At 50.3% G+C, this 17,047-nt stretch overlaps 9 protein-coding genes across 9 annotated transcripts; 3 read left to right on the forward strand and 6 right to left on the reverse strand.

The window, feature by feature from the left end:
* Positions 1 to 183: 183 nt before the first annotated feature.
* Positions 184 to 1,602, reverse strand: N7473_004725 (alpha/beta fold hydrolase; the record flags this gene model as incomplete). Its single annotated transcript, XM_057150665.1, has 7 exons — positions 184 to 461; positions 518 to 569; positions 626 to 956; positions 1,017 to 1,126; positions 1,193 to 1,300; positions 1,366 to 1,418; positions 1,524 to 1,602. The coding sequence occupies 7 exons, from the start codon at positions 1,600 to 1,602 to the stop codon at positions 184 to 186; spliced, it is 1,011 nt and encodes a 336-aa protein (XP_057010775.1).
* A 519-nt stretch (positions 1,603 to 2,121) lies between these two features.
* Positions 2,122 to 3,339, reverse strand: N7473_004726 (pinin family protein; the record flags this gene model as incomplete). The annotated part of the gene is made up of 4 exons (XM_057150666.1): positions 2,122 to 2,586; positions 2,649 to 2,717; positions 2,800 to 3,244; positions 3,329 to 3,339. The coding sequence occupies 4 exons, from the start codon at positions 3,337 to 3,339 to the stop codon at positions 2,122 to 2,124; spliced, it is 990 nt and encodes a 329-aa protein (XP_057010776.1).
* A 339-nt stretch (positions 3,340 to 3,678) lies between these two features.
* N7473_004727 (PHF5 family protein) lies at positions 3,679 to 4,005 on the forward strand (the record flags this gene model as incomplete). The annotated part of the gene is made up of 1 exon (XM_057150667.1): positions 3,679 to 4,005. The coding sequence occupies one exon, from the start codon at positions 3,679 to 3,681 to the stop codon at positions 4,003 to 4,005; it is 327 nt and encodes a 108-aa protein (XP_057010777.1).
* A 266-nt stretch (positions 4,006 to 4,271) lies between these two features.
* Positions 4,272 to 5,520, reverse strand: N7473_004728 (twinfilin; the record flags this gene model as incomplete). The annotated part of the gene is made up of 4 exons (XM_057150668.1): positions 4,272 to 4,388; positions 4,448 to 4,699; positions 4,872 to 5,437; positions 5,502 to 5,520. The coding sequence occupies 4 exons, from the start codon at positions 5,518 to 5,520 to the stop codon at positions 4,272 to 4,274; spliced, it is 954 nt and encodes a 317-aa protein (XP_057010778.1).
* Positions 5,521 to 5,842: 322 nt separating this feature from the next.
* On the reverse strand, positions 5,843 to 7,810 carry N7473_004729 (putative succinate:fumarate antiporter (Acr1)). The gene is made up of 4 exons (XM_057150669.1): positions 7,178 to 7,810; positions 7,016 to 7,113; positions 6,751 to 6,949; positions 5,843 to 6,681 (listed from the first exon to the last, which is right to left on the reverse strand). The coding sequence occupies exons 1-4, from the start codon at positions 7,233 to 7,235 to the stop codon at positions 6,068 to 6,070; spliced, it is 969 nt and encodes a 322-aa protein (XP_057010779.1). The 5' UTR covers positions 7,236 to 7,810; the 3' UTR covers positions 5,843 to 6,067.
* A 1,431-nt stretch (positions 7,811 to 9,241) lies between these two features.
* N7473_004730 (uncharacterized protein) lies at positions 9,242 to 10,593 on the forward strand (the record flags this gene model as incomplete). The annotated part of the gene is made up of 2 exons (XM_057150670.1): positions 9,242 to 10,014; positions 10,092 to 10,593. The coding sequence occupies 2 exons, from the start codon at positions 9,242 to 9,244 to the stop codon at positions 10,591 to 10,593; spliced, it is 1,275 nt and encodes a 424-aa protein (XP_057010780.1).
* A 1,344-nt stretch (positions 10,594 to 11,937) lies between these two features.
* On the forward strand, positions 11,938 to 12,589 carry N7473_004731 (cysteine-rich PDZ-binding protein). The gene is made up of 3 exons (XM_057150671.1): positions 11,938 to 12,140; positions 12,223 to 12,346; positions 12,408 to 12,589. Exons 1-3 carry the CDS (start codon positions 11,973 to 11,975, stop codon positions 12,491 to 12,493), a joined length of 378 nt encoding a protein of 125 aa, XP_057010781.1. The 5' UTR covers positions 11,938 to 11,972; the 3' UTR covers positions 12,494 to 12,589.
* A 275-nt stretch (positions 12,590 to 12,864) lies between these two features.
* On the reverse strand, positions 12,865 to 14,025 carry N7473_004732 (mitochondrial 54S ribosomal protein mL46; the record flags this gene model as incomplete). The annotated part of the gene is made up of 3 exons (XM_057150672.1): positions 12,865 to 13,167; positions 13,242 to 13,915; positions 13,980 to 14,025. 3 exons carry the CDS (start codon positions 14,023 to 14,025, stop codon positions 12,865 to 12,867), a joined length of 1,023 nt encoding a protein of 340 aa, XP_057010782.1.
* Positions 14,026 to 14,570: 545 nt separating this feature from the next.
* Positions 14,571 to 16,542, reverse strand: N7473_004733 (CAF1 family ribonuclease; the record flags this gene model as incomplete). Its single annotated transcript, XM_057150673.1, has 5 exons — positions 14,571 to 15,142; positions 15,194 to 15,815; positions 15,880 to 16,103; positions 16,163 to 16,255; positions 16,314 to 16,542. 5 exons carry the CDS (start codon positions 16,540 to 16,542, stop codon positions 14,571 to 14,573), a joined length of 1,740 nt encoding a protein of 579 aa, XP_057010783.1.
* Between the last annotated feature and the right edge of the window lie 505 nt (positions 16,543 to 17,047).

Raw genomic sequence — 17,047 nt, forward strand, 5'->3', positions numbered from 1 at the left:
TTCCTCTGGGTCTATTAATGTACTTTTCTTTTGTTTACTGTGACGAAGTATTCTGTCTACGCTCTGACGAATCCCGAAGATCCATTTTTATGACGTATTCAAACAGGATAATGATATTCATATCGAATGAGAACCATCCATAGCACAACCTAATACACATATACAATAATAGATAGATCCCCATCAAAGTTTCCCCGAACGCCTGTCCGCAAAGACAACATCCTTCAACCACGTCGAAATAATACTATTCACCTCCTCGGGTTTCTCCCACATCGCCCAGTGCGCAGTATTCACCTGTTTCAAAGTCAAGTTGGGGATATGCTTCGCCATCGAGTTACCCAGATGAGGCGGGAGAGCCGGATCCCTCAGAGCCTGAATGAAAAGAGTAGGAATAGAAATCTTTCGATCAATAATAGCCAGTTCCTCTTCATAGTTGACCTTGCGGGTTCGATACCAGTTCACTATTTCAAATTAGCTGTACTTTCAATCGAACCGGGTATGCAATGGAATGACATACATGGTCCGTGGACACCAGTCCTAGAGAACTCGGTCGCGTAGTAATCCAGTTCCTTATACTGTCAGTCCCCCATCGCGTCTCATAGCCCACACCGATTAAAAAACTCACCTCTTCACTCAAGAGACGGGAAGTCTTCAGCGCCGGCAACTTATCCAAGAACACGCCCTGATTAACATCACATCCAAGCTCCCCCTTCGCCGTCCGAGCACCATAAAGTGCACTGAGGAACTGCTTGATCTCACTCTTAGATCGAACAGCTTTTTCGACGTCTCCGCTGGCAAACTGCAACTGATACGCCAAGTTCGGAGCCGCATTCTTCACCAAATCCTCGAGTGACAGATACGTCGGCGTAGGCCGGGCGTAAGGCACGCAGACAGTGAAAAGGTGGCTGATTAATTCTGGATGCCAGAGAGCAATTCGATAGGCAAGTGCCGCGCCCCTTGTGTTTTTGTTAGCTGGGATGTTGGAACTTGGTGGTTTGCGGTGGTTGCAGTCTTACCAGTCATGGCCGCCCAAGATGATCTTTGACTCGCCGAGATGAGTGGCTAGAGCCTTGATATCGTCGGCACAGCGTTTGTGAGAGTAAAGCGTATAGTCATCAGGTGCGTCCTGGGTCTTTATGAGCAGATGTTTATTGAGGGTTTGGTGTGGTTTCTTTCAATGACGGGGGCTCACCGTTCGGCCGTAGCCGAGGCAGTCTGGTGCGACGACTCGCAAACCCATGTCTACGAGCATGGGGATTTGGTAGCGCCATCCCATAGAGATGTCTGGGAAGCCATGGATCTGGAAAGATAAGTAAGAATTCAACTACTTTGATACGATGGCTTTAAGGGGGCAAGGGGGCTCACCAGGAAGATCGTAGCTCGGTACTTGCCCGACTGAGGTTGACTGAAGAGGTAGCCTGTTGAGGTTTAAGTATCAGATGCTGCACAATATTTTGCAAATCCCTGGTGATTTTTTGGTTTAAGATAGTCGTATGGACATGTTGCTGCCCGTGAATACTCACCGTACTTATGACCATTCACCGTAGCCGACTTGTACTCGAAGCGAGCATCACCAGAGACACGGATCTTGTCAACAGGCATAGTGGTGTTTTTTTCCAATATCCTGGGTCAAGACACGGTTTGTTTTCACCAAGAATACCCCAGAATCAAGGATCAACAAGGTTATTAAGAATAAAGTGTGGTGTACTGTTGCTTAGTGAAACGGATATATATCCAAGTTGAGAGCCCACTGCGTCATCACATGAGACCAAAATACAACGTCGAAAGGACAAACTACCTAACTCATAACCGGGCTGATGAATAATAGGAAACCTTTATTTAGTAGTTATTGGAAAATTGAAACAGTTTGATTAAACTGGTTCCACAATAGACTTCGAATTGAGGGGAAGTGCTATGGCAAGCCGAGGGGCCCCTCTCTCGACCGATCGGTTGGTATGCCTCGGCTGAAGAGCCTCCAGTCCTTTAAGCTACAGCTCCAACGACTCCGCATCCGATCAAGGCATAGAGTAAGAACCTTAAAGGCGAAAGACTCTGATTGGTAATTGTCACACATAGGTATCCTGAAATTTTGAATATAGCACAAATAGACGGACAAAATCGCTAATAAATCACGGTATCCTCATTATCTTCCAACATTTCATCTCCATCGTCGTCGTGAGCGGCACGGTGAGCATCCCTAGAATCTGCAGCTCCGTCCACACCCATAGACATAGGCACTGTGCTAGTCGGGGTGGGCTCGGAGGGTTTCTCCTCGCTAGGCTCTGAATCTTTCTTGTCTGATGTCTCCTTGGCTTCCTGGGCATCGGCCTCAGCCTCGGGTTTGGGAGTTGGGGCTTCTTCGGAGACTGGCTGTGCAGTCGGCTTCGCCTCCTGTTGCGCTTCTGGCTCTCCCTGTTGCCCAGCAGCCTCTGCAGATATTGGCTCAAGCTTCTCGTACACAAAGGCTTCTGGCGGATACCGGGCGTCGAACTCGGCGACTTCTCGGGCGACTGTTGCTTCGGCTTCCTCGATTTGTTCCCGTATAATGGCTTCGCCGCCGGATCGTAGTTGCCACGGCTTATAATACTGCACAAGAAATGAATTAGTCACTGAATATACAGCCGTATCATAGGCCAGGGTTATCATACCAAGACTGGTTCTGTTCGCGTCTTGAGGAAATGCGCCGTGGCGATCAAGTTCGAATGCCGAGTTTGCATCTATCAAAAGAATCTGTCAGTCATTCCTCACAATGCTGGGGATATAAGCTAGGCCTCGTGCAGCCAGGCATGGCCAACATACAGCCTCCCGTTCATAAAACGGCTTCTCTTTTCTCCGAATCTCGTCCCGCCGCTCCCTCCGCCTCTTCTTCAATTCATCATATTCATCAGCCTGCGACTTTAGCTTATCCTGCTGTTTCTTCTCAATATCCGCGCGCCGCTTCTGCGCCGCTGATGTCGAGCTCTGCGAGAGCGTGCCAAGTAACCCGCCGAACAGTCGCTGCCCGCGCTTACGGTCTTCCTCTCGACCCTGGCGGTTCGGTCTCCGTTCGGCGGGACGATCTGGTGCTGAAGCCTGTGGCGAATGCTGTTGGCGACGTGCATTTGGGGAGATATCGCCTTGGGAACTGAGGCGGCGGCGCTTGGTTTCGTGTTCTGATACGGAGGATTGTCTCCGTTTCGTTGAGAGCTCGGGTGATTGGCGTAGTGTATCTTGCTCTGGTACGGCGACTGCTGATGCGAGGGTACTGCGAGTGAAAACGAGGTTCCGTGTCAGTGTAAATGATCAAGCGCAGATGACAGTTGACGATGTGTTGGAGGGATCGGCGTACCCTTCAGACATGGTGGGCCAATAGATAGTGGTAAATCTTGGACAAAGTAGTTGACAATCGTAAAGAATCTTCCAGCACCACAAATCAGTCCCTCTTGCCTGGAGACCTGTTCAGAATTCTCCGATACCTCGACTTGATCCAACAGTGGACACGCGCAAACAGCTCGGAGGCGGGTGTGGTGGTGGCACGTGCACGGGCCGTTTCCCAACTTCTGCTAGCTTCTTTTCCTCTCTTCGAGACCTCGACAGCTTTGTAATTCATCAACTTCCTCCCTTCTCCCTCAAGCTACGAGCTACACATACCACCTTCACCTCTCAACCTCGCACCTTCCTCCATCCTCTCCATACATCATGTCTCGCCATCACCCCGATCTAGTCATGTGCCGCAAGCAACCCGGCATCTCCATCGGCCGCCTCTGCGACAAATGCGACGGCAAATGCCCCGTGTGCGACTCCTACGTGCGCCCAACCACACTGGTCCGAATCTGTGACGAATGCTCCTTCGGCAACTACCAGAATAAATGTGTTGTCTGCGGTGGCGAGGGTATCAGTGACGCCTTTTACTGCTTCGAGTGTACGCGCTTGGAGAAGGACCGTGACGGTTGTCCTAAGATTATCAATCTGGGAAGTTCGAGGACAGATTTGTTCTATCAAAAGAAAAGTTTCCGGAATCAATGATCTTGGTCTGCGCTTCCTTCCTCCATGGCTGGAAAGGTGTCTTCTCTCTGTTTTTGGGGGAGGCGGCGGGGAGTGGAGGTACGCGCAGTGCCTTGCGGTGTGTGCGCGAATTTTGCCAGTATGAATGTCTAAGCCGTGGTGGCAATTACATCTCCGTTCGAGAACGAGGAGGACGTTCGGATTTACCATGCTTGGCGTTGGCAGGCTATATAACGCTACAAAAAATGTGTGTTTCCTCAAAAGGATCCTGTCATCAACGTCCTGATCTACCGGCCGGGACGTCTGGGGCGTGCAAAGCCCCGTGCAGGACCCGAATCCTGTGCCGGATGCACCTCTTCCTTCAACCGATCTCTAGTGATCTCGTCCGGTCCCGAAGCCTCGATCTGTTATCCATGAGTTAGCGCCCTTCCCCGCAGTTTCAAGGCCTACAGTCATTCCATACCTTCTTGTTGATCTTGAGTCCCTCCCCTTCGGCGACCGTGATAGCATTCCTCCGCGAACTGGCATGCAGCATGCGCTCCCTGATGGACGATCCCGTGGGGCACGTGTAAATGAACACTACCACATCCGAGCCAGGATAGTGATAGAAGGAATACCGAGGCGAAGTGGAGGAGATATGGGTGGCAACAGAGTCCGGTTGAACCCCAGACTGGTTGTCGGCAAGGGTGATAGTCTCCGTGGGGATATCCACAGTCTGCATCAGAAACCAAATGTTAGCTTTGCAAATAGAACCATACCTCCTGCACCTTTCCACCCAGCACTTGTAGAAAATAGTAGAAAAAGGGAAATAACATACCAATTGAACCAGACCTCCATCACCAAGCTCCTTCAAAGCCGACTTGGCCTCCTCAGCAACCGGCATAGACACTCTCATACCCGAACCCGTACCAGGCCCAAAAGTTCCCCCCAATACCAATATCCCTCTGCGGCGTGCCACTTCTGGCCTCAGCCTCAGCGCGCCTCACAGCCTCAAGCTCACGCTCCTTCTCACCCATAAGCGCCTCCCTCCCCACACCCGCCTTATCACCATCCCGCTCCGACCACGCCTCCCGGCCCACAATCTCCTCCTCCTCCGTAGCAAAGACCGTATCATCAAACTTCTCAGTACCTAGCTCCCGGACCAGCGTGGACCGGGTCGAAGCAAAGAGCATCTTTGGCCGGACAGGCGCATTGGATGGGATATAGGTCAATGCGACGAGGGTGGTCTTGGAACCGAGCGGGCGGCGCAGGAGCAGGTAGATCGGGGTCTTGGGCTGCAGGATCGAGGAGATCTGGGAAAGAGAAGTGTAGAATGCATCTGGGCTGGTGGAGGAGCCGGTGAAGGAGATTGGGGTGAGGGGGGTGAGGGTTTCGCCTGTGATGGTTACGGGGAGACAGAAGGTTGAGGGGTCGGTGGTGAAGTGGTTGAAGGCATCGTGGAGCTCCGAGGAGACTGGTGGAGTATGTGGTTAGTCTTGAATATGGGGGGTATGTCAATTGGGGGTGTCTCAGTGTACCTGTAATTCCTGACTGCATGATGCCGTGCAGTCTTGGGGGTTTGACCTGGTTGAGGTGTTGTTGTTTATGGGGAGGGAGAGAGGGGAAGCGGTGAATGATGAGGGGCGGGCAGTCGTACTGACAGTGGCATTGGCCTTGGGATCTCCTCTCCTCCTTTCGAGGTCCTCAACACAAAGCACAATACATTCCTTGATCACCAGCAAAGCTATCATTTGATGACTGACTTGATTACTTGTTTCAGTACTTACAAACTCTCGACCCTGTACATTTTACTTTTTAACATCTACGAGTGACCAACTCGATGGTCTCAAATCGGAAGAAAGACTGATCCAACACTGTGGTATACACAAAACTCAAGGAAACCAGAATATATACAGAAAATGTTCCGACTGGCCTGCCTCTAAAGAGCACAGTCTCTCGCGGGTATCCAAAGCCCACGCTGGCAAAAAAAAATGACAAAATCAACAACGCAACGCCACCATGCTTGGTATGGTATCACAAGCTTCCCACAACCAACAAGCCTTGGCTACCTCTTTCTTGAATGTCCATTTCAACAGTTCCTTTCTTACTCCTCAAATGAACCACCCACAAAGGCCCAGTTGGACTTCTCCAATTTACCCTTAAGGAACTCATACACAGTGAACGTGACAGCCTGACCAGGAGCCACACGCATCACACGAGGGGTAATACCCTTATAGAAAGCACGCGCACCCTCAGTCTTGAACATATCCTTAGCAATGACCATAATACGAGTCACAGCAGACTGGCCGGGCTCGGCGCGAGTTTTTTGCAGACGGGTCTTGATAGTATCGATGGGGGCGTTGGAGAAGGGACCGACGGCACCGGAGATCAGACCGATGAGGGTGGTCTGGTAGGAGGGGAGCTGGGCGTCGGCGAATTCAGGCTGGGCACGTTGCAGGGCAGCCTTGAGCTCGGTGTATGCGGTGAAGTTGGCGGCTTGGTTGGTTCCCTGGCGCAGGGCTGTGAGGGAGACACCGCGGTACAAGACGCTGAAACCTTCTTCGCGGATGATGGTGAAGAGAGCGTGCGGGGCGCTGCGGTACTTGGGGGCATCGAGGGGGTCGGCCAGACTGTGGTGTTGGGCTTGGAGACGGATCTTGACGACTTCCATGGGGTTGACGACGGCGACGGCTTCGGTCACACCAGCGGCGAGACCAGCTATAATGTGAGAGAGAAGAATGAGCTAATTGGTCACAGATTATTCGGAAGGCTTTCTTTTGGACTTACCAAGGAAGGTGGCCTTGCTGGTGACCGCGCCAGTCTCCTTATCGGCGAGAGCAGCCTTGTACGACTCGTAGGAGGTGAATCGGATGGCCATCTTGGGAATGATACCTCCCAACACGGCACCCAGTCCCTTGTACAGACCCAGACCGGTCTCCTTGCGCACAATCTCGGCACCAGTGGCCACGAAACCACGGGGCTTGACCTGTTCATTGCGAAAACATAATGGTTAGAAATCGCATTGCGCAATTGAATGTTTCGAGGTACTTACACCAGGGGCCGTAGCTCTCCGCGAGAGCTGCATGCGGACCTTGATCGTGTCCAGAGGATGGCAGACGAGAGCCTCCATCATACCAGCAGCACCACCAGCTATAGCACACAATTGTTAGCATTTGCGCACAATCTCCCGGGACTTGATCAAGGGGAGCTCTACCGATCAGGTTGACCGCGGGCGAGGCCCTCTTATTGCCATTTGCAGTTTTGGCAGACATGATGTAAATCGATCACGAATTGTATATGATATATACACCCAAAAGGTTCTTCAAACTCTCTTTTGCGCGACTAATCCCAAGACCACGAATTGGTCTTCAATTCGGGGCTTCGTCAAAAAAGTCGAGTGCCGAAAATCGCGGAGACACTGCGGAGGGAGTCGGAAGTATACCGTTGCCGGAATAGAAGCCGAAGCTGGACAATCACAACAGAAAACAAAGATGTTGTGAATATGCGATTTGAAGAGATTGAAGAGATGATTGTCTCTTTCTTCCTTTCTCTTCTTGTTTCTAAATGAACCGAGGAGAATTGCAGCTCGGTCGAAGTGGCGGAGTTCCAAGAAACGTTGTGTGGGGGAAGATGGTTTCTGGTAGCTATGACGGGGAAGCGGAGGAAGAAGAGCTGGACGAGCGGAAGTGAACTTTTAACTGGATTCCTTTACCGTACCACGAAAAGAGAAATAAAAAAGAAAAGAGAGGAGAGGAAGAGAGAAGTAAAGGAAAAGAAAAGTATCAGACTAAAGACGAGAATACCCGCCGAGGGTTTATTCGGCAATTCTTATACGGAGTAATCTGGTCCATCAATTGATCTTTAGTGAGGAATTTCCCCAATCCCGAGGCCTTCGGGAACAAGAGCGGATGACTGTCTCTCCACGGCCCTGAACGGCGGCACCGCCCATTCTTTTCCTTCCCCCAGATCTTCAAATGATCTGAACTTCACATGCATGACTCTATTTGGGTGACTGTGTCGTCATACCCTCGAATGTTTAAATTACATAGATAACAAGTATATTACTGTATATAGTTAAGTGCATCACTATTGATGAATATTAGACTTCTCACACAGACACTACCCATGTATAAATTTCTTCTCGTTTATACGCGGGTCTTGCCCTTTTCCCCAGTCTTCGTTAAGGGGGGGTCGGTTTCGGGGGAGCTGAATTACTCCGGACCTACTGACACTATGGAGCACCCAGTAGTACCCGCAACCCATCGTGCAATAATAGGAACACCCGCCTAAATTGCCTAGCCTATTGTTCTAAAGGTCCGTAAATCGCAGCGAATTCCGCTAAGAAGCAACAGCACTTCTGGGGCCCCGGGAGATTTCGGACTAGCCGCCCAGCTCCCCTCAGCCGAGGTTCACTTTAACAGTAAAGTAGGCAGGCAGGCAGTCTTAGTACTAACTCCCCCTCTCTAAAGCCTAGGTCATCCTATTGGATACATTCTGAGTCAGATGCCACTGGCAGAAGAAATCATGGTTTCTAGGAAAATAAGTATAGGTCATCTGACGAGATATTATTCTCCTCCGCGGAGGGACGGAGGGGAGTACTTGTAGCTGGTATTTGAACTTAGATTCATAGCGAACATCGGCAGCTTCTGGCGGTTGAATGTTTTACCCACAATTCCAACGGATAGTCAACCGTTGAGCGCAGTTGTGCTGGTCAATAGTAATTGTACAACGAATTTAAAGCAAGAATATTAATTAGAAACAATCCATCATAGTCATTCCAGTATCCTGTCCTCTCACAAGCCACTGCTTGACGCATTGCATCATCAGCATGTGCTGAACACTTCACATGCCGGTCATGGTCACTCGTGACTCGCCCCCCGACGGTCGGCCTCAGGTCGGGTACCCGATTTCGGCGTGGAATCCCGTTTAGGACGGTCCGAGTATACTCCGTAGAGTTTCGAATTTAACATATTGATCGTTAGTATATTGCGAACTGGAGAGAACTAATACAGTGTTTCCTTCTTTTCAAGTATACTACCTGATAATGGCTATGCCTATGATTCTGGTTGACTGTAGAATGTAAAATGATACGCCTGAACGAACCGCCGCTACCATCTCCGCAGATACTCGGACCAAATCCGATCGCGCGATTCCTGCAAAGATGCTCGCTTTTCACCACTTCAAGTTCGACCAGCATCGACTGAAGCCACCAGAGGCTCACAGCACCTTCACTACATATTTGGCTCCGAAGTGATATGTAATCCCAGACCAGATCATCATGGAGGACTCCACGATAGCAGCACCCAATCCAAGTCCCCGCCGAGTCGGCGATCGCCTCCTCACAGCCCTCAAACAAATATCAATCATGATCCTCCGCCAATGGCTCCTAATCGGAATGGGCATTGCCTGTGCCCTAGCATATCTTTTCCCAGACATAGCCAAAACAGACGGCGGTGTAATCCGAAGCGAATACACCGTTCTCTACGGTGTAATAGCCATCATCTTCCTAATATCAGGCCTTAGCATCCCGCGGCAAAAACTATTCAAACAATTCCTGAATTGGCGACTACACGTCCTCGTCCAGGTGATTTCTTTCCTGCTCATCCCCGCGCTAGTGCTTGCCGTCGTGCATATCATTCTCGCGGCTGATCCAGCGGGACATATTGATCGGGCTGTATTGGCGGGGTATATTCTCACGGCTTGTATTCCGACGACGATCGCGTCGAATGTGGTTATGACGAGAGCGGCGGGTGGTGATGATGCCGCCGCGTTGGTGGAGGTGGTGCTGGCGAATGTACTGGGCCCGTTCGTGACGGCTGTGTGGACGGTGACTCTCTTGCCTAAATCGGCCGAGTTTGATACTTGGAGGTATGGGGGTGGGAGTTTGGAGATTATGTATAAACATGTTTTTCAGCAGTTGGGGTTGAGTGTGTTACTGCCTTTGTTTGTGGGACAGTTGATTCGGTGGACTTGGCCTGAACGGACGGCGTGGTTTATACAGAAGACGAAGTTGCCGAAACTGGCGAGTGCTTGTATGTTGCTATTGATTTGGTTAGTATCCCAAGTGGCAAGTACCGTCACTACCAATCCTATCAGGCATTCTACAGTCTGTACTGACAATACCCCAGGACAACATTCTCCTCCTGCTTTGCAACAGGCGCTCTCCAAAGCCTCTCCGCCCAAAGCATCATCTTCGTGGTCCTCTTCAACATCGCCCTCTACATCGCCCTCACAGTAATATCCTTCTTCAGCTCCCGACCACCCAAGTTTCTCCTCAATCATCGTTGGTTCCAACCCATCTTGAAGAGCATGCCCCCCGAAGAAACGATCGCAGTGTGTTTCTGTTCTCCAGCGAAAAGTACTGCTCTGGGCCTGCCGTTGTTATATGCCATGTGGGCACCGGTGGATTTTTATACTAAGGCTAAAACTTCAGTACCTGTGCTGCTTTATACCACGGAGCAAATTTGTGTGGCGCAATTTTTTGTGCAGTTGTTTCGTCGGTGGCATGCGCGGATTGCTGAGAAGGAGGACGTTGAGGTTGATGGGGATGGGGATGTGAGAAGTCGACCGGACGAGGTTGAAATTGGCATGATGCAAAGACCGGCAGAGAGTCATGGTGGTGTGGTTTGAGATCAGCCTTGATGATTGGCATTTCAAACCATTGGTGCTCGGGATGATATAATGACAGCAGGAATTTGGATCAGAGGTATTCTTACGGCCTTGGTCCCACTTTACAACTCAGGTCTGTCTCAGAGGGAGACGGACTAAAGCACGGATCTCACAAAACTCAAGGTCAATACCTTGTCTAGTTGACAAACTTCATCTTCAATTCACACGGTCTCTCTGCTACCTTTCACTATACTTCACCCATCACAACACCCGTGCAGGCTTTATCACTGCCCGCCTCTTCCCGCCATGGAATATTACAAATTCCACGAGAATGACAAGTACGGCTGGATTGCGAAAGATGAGGATCTTGATGCTCCCATCATCAACCGCAAGGAGATCTAAGAACTAATCCACAAACGCAAGTTCCTTGATATACTGGCCAAGGAAAGCCGTCCCGACTATCCGAAAACATTTGGTGCCGGTGAACAAGCGAACTTCTTCAGCATGTGGTACGCTTGTCGCCTGATGAAGGCAATTCCCTCGCTCTTTCCATTGAAGGTGTCAGAGAAACCCTTCGAGGTCAACCCCTATGACGCCATCCATGGAGTGTGTCTTTTGTGTCTGTATCATAAGACCATCCAACCAGGCAAAGGGTTTCTTTCGACAAGAAATCCTCAGGTCTCAGATGCGATTCCACCACAGTGTGGCGCATACGGCAAGGGGGACACACGTTCGACTGTAGCAGGGACTGCCTTGGCGACAGATCGAGTTGAGGCAATGGATGAGTATTATTTCGGTGTCCTTGGAGAGAGGCAGAGAGAGTTAATCCTTTCGACCTTGAACGATCCTTGTGGTCCAGTTGCCACTGAAGAGTTGGTTCGGACTTTGACCAAAAATATTAGCAAGGCTATTATCGACTACGACATGATCCTACCTCCACGGGAGATGGATTCCGCCCAGGTGTCGAAAGAGACAGAAAGAGAGACTTCATTTTGAAATCTGTTTCCTATCCAGGATTAAGATAACCAGTCTTCCTTTCTCTTTTGAGTTAAATCTGTGTTTATATCATGTTTATATCTGGTTGTTATTCCAAAGTTTGCTATAGAACTAAGAACCACGGTAGAATTGCTGAGTAGCTATAACAAGATTCCTACTAGCCGGTACTCAGCGTATATCCTTCTAATAAAGTCAGCCAACCAAGACAATAGACAATTCACCTCCATACCTAGGCATAAAAAGCGAAAGTATCCAGTGTTCTAAAGATTATCCACTCCCTCACTCACCATCCTCGCCTCCGTCAAAGTCTTGGCATCAACCTCAGGCGGTGGCGGATAACATCATCTCCGACATTTCAACCCCCAATATCGTCAACTCCCAGCATCAACCAGACTCAAACAACCATGGTCTGCGCAAAGTGCCAGAAAAAACTCAAAGCCACCGAGCTCGCCACGCCGGGCGTCAAGCGCAAGAATGATATGTACTACGGCTCGCCGGCGACTACGCTAGGCGGGTCCTCGGCTGATAAAGGGAAAAGCAAGCCAACGCTGGGCGCAACGGGTGTGGGCAAGGTATGGCTTGTATTTCTCTTATGGCTTTTGGATTGTCCGTGGGGAGATTTGATTATGAGCTGCTACTAACGTGTTGTTTTAGAGTAAACTTCTCAGCGCAAAGGCTAAGAATCCGTATGCGGCTTATTCTTCGTCTTGCGAGCAGTGCAAGACCAAGACTGAGCAGGGGAGGAAGTTTTGTCAGCGTTGTGCTTATAAGAAGAATGGTACGTGTTATGCGAATCGGTTCTTTTCAAGGATATATCGAGTTGACCAATTTCGTTTTAGCTTGTCCAATGTGTGGGAAGAACTTGGCTGGCAAGTCAGCCAAGGACCAGCCTGTCGTGCAGGGACAGAAGTTCAATCTGAAGTAATCAGTTCATGGGGAGTTGACTTGGTGTGATTTATCGGGCATTGTTTTCTACGGCATGGCGCATGGCGCTTGGAGTTTAGGACGGAGTACTCGATGAGATTCTTCGAGGAAATGAATTCGATTGACAGTACAATGAGAAGAAAAGAGATATCTAGTTATACATGGCATGCGCGGTAAGAGTATATGCAGTGCGTTGCTGATAACGCTTCGTGCCAGGAAGTAAAAAATCACCATATCCTGGCTGAGATGACCTCGCGCGATGCTTTCGCTCCCCTGCTGTTCATACACGTTTTCAAAATGATTGACCAACGTCCGTACGATCAGCGCTGGTAACAATTTGTTGGACTGGATGGACGCCCTCTGAATAGCCGTTTACCGGTCGGCCAGCATGTTCTTAATGTTGCTGTAGTACTGGGGCAGCACATATTGCGGGAGCTCATCCTTCGACAGCCACTTGAAATCCTTCAGCTGCTCCTTGCTTGCGGAGAGATCAGCCTGACCGGCCATGATGCGAGTCTTCATGAAGAAGGTCTTCTCGCCGTGGATCGTGGCACCAGTGGCCTGGTCGACGTGGGGCTTGCGGTTGTTGTAGACGTGGTGACCGGCGGGGTGGAAACCGACCATCCAGGTGTTCATATTGACACCAGCGGTTTGGGAGAGGGTGCGTTCGGCAGCCTAATCAGAGCAGAAGCCCATGTTAGCAAAAGCTTGGAGGAACCCTTGAATTGTCATCCAGTGTAGACACTCACCTCGCGCAGAGTCTCATCTCCCTCGATGGGCAAACTGGGGAACTTCCAGTAACCCTCCTTCGACTGGACCAGCAAGTACAAAGTCCGAGACAACAATCGGTTCAGGCTCTTGTGATCACCCTTCTTGTCCGCCTCCGTCACCCGGGAGAATGGCCGCGGGATCTCCTCCTTCTTGCTGGTATCCTGCGAGGTGGCATTGGCCGTGGACTCGGCATCTTGAACCAGCGCTTCCACCTGGTATTCAGGCTCAGCCTCCTTGGATCCAAGGAGCAGCTCATCGTTCCATGCATCGCTGTCGTACGCGTTATACTTGCCAATGTCGCGTGCCGGGGTCCGGCGCTCCTTAATCTTGTTCTTCCAGTCAACATCCGCTGGTGTGCCACGCTTGAAATAGAAGTATTTGGTGAAAGGAAGGGCCAGACGCTCGTTCAGGCGCTTCTGGTAGAAATGATAGGCTTTCTCGAAGGGCTCGAGGTCGCGGGTGATCTGGGGAGGGCGGGAGAGGACCACACCGGCGTTGATGGTGTAGACAGGGTTGGTGGCAGAGGAAGTGGAGGGGATTGGCGAGGAGGTACTCGTTGTTTCACTGGTAGCAGCAGCAGCAGAGGCATAGTTGCGGCGACCCAGGGACTCTTGACAGCTTCTGCATACGCTAGAGTCGAGTTTGGATGGTCCTGTTGTGCCCGTGGTCATCAGTATCAAGGGTTTTCAACATCATTTCTAAGTAGAAACACATACGCATCAGCGACACCATGCGCCGGGCACCATTGGATCCTGTCGACATTGTCACGGTGTGAGACAATGGGCGATTGACTTGCTCTATTATCTCTGTTCCCTTCCGCGATCCTTTGGAGTCTCCGAGAAAAGTTCCAGCGGTGGTCACGTTCCCACTTGACCTATTCGGGACTAGCGTATAGACGGGCCACTTTAAAAGTTCGTCGCGTCTCAAACTCTTCTTCTTCTCTTCAGGCACCCATTTCCTTATCGTCACTGTCCTCGAATTTTCCTCACGGCCAGTCGATCATTAAGCGGTGTCTAGAAAGAATTGCGGCTATTTTTCGCTAGCGGTACCTTCACATATCTAAGGTGTACTGTTAGATAGCTGCTGCAAACATCTCAGCACCATTCCAGCCAGTCGGCTTGAGAGTACCAGATCATTCCACTGCTTCTGCTACCACTTTGTTATCATTCTGTAAAAGCAAATAAAAATAAATTTCTCTTCTATCAAACTCCTTGTTTGCAATAGCATAATGCCATCAACGGCGAAATCAGGACTTGCATGCAAAATGAAAAATGAAAAATGAAAAACGGAAATGGTTAGCCAGCAGGCTAATCCAAGCGGATCAACACGCCTGTCTTCACCACCTTCTCGTGATTGGCTTCACGGTTCACGTCATTGGGCTCCGTCTTCTTCATCACGTTGACAGGCTTCTCGGTCGGTCCAAGATACACCGTTCTTTCGAAAGCCGCGAAGGCACACAGTCTATTCCCATAAGTGTGCCAGAATTCGCTGCCCAAGCGTGGAATAAACAACTTGTTCTGAACCTTCTCGGTGATTTCCTTCGATCCGGTGTCGGCGAGGGCAAGCGGTGATGTCTGCAGCACAGGCTCTTCGGCCTGTGGTCCTTGTTCTTCATCTTCTATGTCAAAGAAGTCGTAAAATGGACCCCTCCGGCGAATTGGACCCTTGCTCGGGAAAAGATCCTGCACTGGATTGGTCAATGCAGAAGCAAGTCTAAGTGACATGTGCTCAATATGTCCCCGCATTCCCTTTGGGAGCTTCCCTCCCTCCTCAATATGAGTCGCCGTCTTCAGGAACGCAATTGCGGTCAACATGCTGTCGTAGCCTGCTTCGTGGACGTTTCTCTTGCGCAAGTACTTGGAGAACGTGTGCTCGATCGCTACGGAGATATTAGCAGCCTGTCAACCTCCAGAGAAGAAGAAATACATACCAATTCTGGGGGTACGAATCTTGGCCAGCTTCTTGGTGAGCTCCTCTAGTGCGGTGGACGAATTCACGGCGTCCCAATCCTGATCCGCCAGGTACTTGGTATCAATCACAATGGGAAAGGTCTCATGGATCAAGGAGATGAACTCGTCGACCTTGTCTGGAAGGGGGCCAAGGAAGCATTGATAGAAATAGATCATGTCGGTAAAACAATTGTGCCCTACGATAATGGGCCGGTTCTCTTTCAGGCGGCTCTTTAACCTCTCCGTGAGTGCTTTTGCATCAATGAGCGGATCCCGGACTTCTGGCAGAAGGGGTTCGAAGGTCGACGGCTCGAGGTTCACATCACCACCGACCAGAGCCTCCACGATCCAACGGAATCCAACATGCCTTCGAATGCGCTTGCTGCTCTCTTCCATTCTTTGGCCGTAGCGCATAGCACCGCCATTGCGCTTCTCAATCTGGACGCAATCTGGCATGCCCCGTGCCTTTAGGCTTGGGTACTCGTCCTTGACCAAGGTATGAACGGCCCATCTATGCTTGGCGCTTACCTCGATGGGCAAACCCTGGCGAGCCTTTCCTTCATTGTCGAGGCGCAGATAGATATTCAAGGGCGTCCCCCGTGTCTGATCTATCGGTTAGCTTCATGGAGGGTATTTAGGGCACCGCTAAAGGGTAGAAAGGACTTACCTTTCCTCCAGCTATCCAGGTGTTGATCTTGAATCGGACATCCTGGACAAATTGGATGTCTTCCACATCCGGGAGCTTGCGTTCGACCTCTGTTGGTGGACTGGGAGCCCAAATTCGCGCGGCTACCTCGTGCGTTGTGACCTCTTCCTGCCGGGATAGATACCGGACACCGCTGCTGAATGCCTTTCCCACATCAAACCTGTGCCCGATCAAGAAATCCATGGCTAGGTCCAGTTAGTCAATTTGTCTTGTGATGAAGGGGAGAATAATGGAGCATGCATACACCACCCATTGAAAGTACACTCCCGGTTAACGTTAAGATTGCGGTCCAGGCACGGATGCAGGAAGATGTTGTAGGGTTTGAGCAGATAGCTACCTATTTAGAGTTAGTAATTCACACACAAACAGAATGTAGACCAGGAAATCAACAGTACCGGATTCTTTGTCCTCGCGACAAATCGTCAAGCCAACCTGCAGGATCTGGTACTTCTCTGCGGCCGCTTTGTTTTCCTGGTAGTGATTTTGGAGAGATTTGTGGCCCTGTTGCTTGATGGACAGGGGAATGCCAGACATTTCGAGGTCCATGGCAACGAAGCAGCTTGAGGCGATTTCATTGAGTATCCAGGGCAGCTCAGAGACGAAGTTTGCTGATGTGAGATCCATTTTGATGGATCTTGTGTGTGGTAGAACGGATGAGAGGATGGCTTGAAGGGAGAAATGGCGTCGAAGGTTGTTGAAAGGTGGGACGAAAGCTAAGTCTGTGTTGTTGCGACCTTGATTAGTCGCCTGGGTGGTTGCTTCTGTGTTTGTGAGGAGGGTGAGTGAAGAAAGGAATCTATATGTTGAAGCAAGCTGGTGCCTTGATGAGTTTGTGACACTTTCAGACGAAAATCGTGTCCAGTGTGGATGGGAGAGAAGAAAGATCTCGAAGCAATCTGATACCTTTATCAGTTGTAAGTCACGTTGAGTGTAGAAGAGTGAGGAAAAGGAGACAGATCTCGAGCTAACTTGATGCTTTTTGAAAGTGCCTGATGAGTATCGGATGGGAGTGGGAGAGAAGAAAGACCATGGCGTACCTTGATGAGGTTGACAGGTTGATGGCCTTGTCAGATGAAAGTCGCGTCGAGTGTAGAGGAGAGAGGGAAAGAAGAATGATCTCTAAGTAGCT

This window comes from Penicillium subrubescens, assembly GCF_028828155.1.
Source record: "Penicillium subrubescens strain IBT 31985 chromosome Unknown utg000003l_segment0_segment0, whole genome shotgun sequence".
In the NCBI taxonomy this organism is placed as follows: domain Eukaryota; kingdom Fungi; phylum Ascomycota; class Eurotiomycetes; order Eurotiales; family Aspergillaceae; genus Penicillium; species Penicillium subrubescens.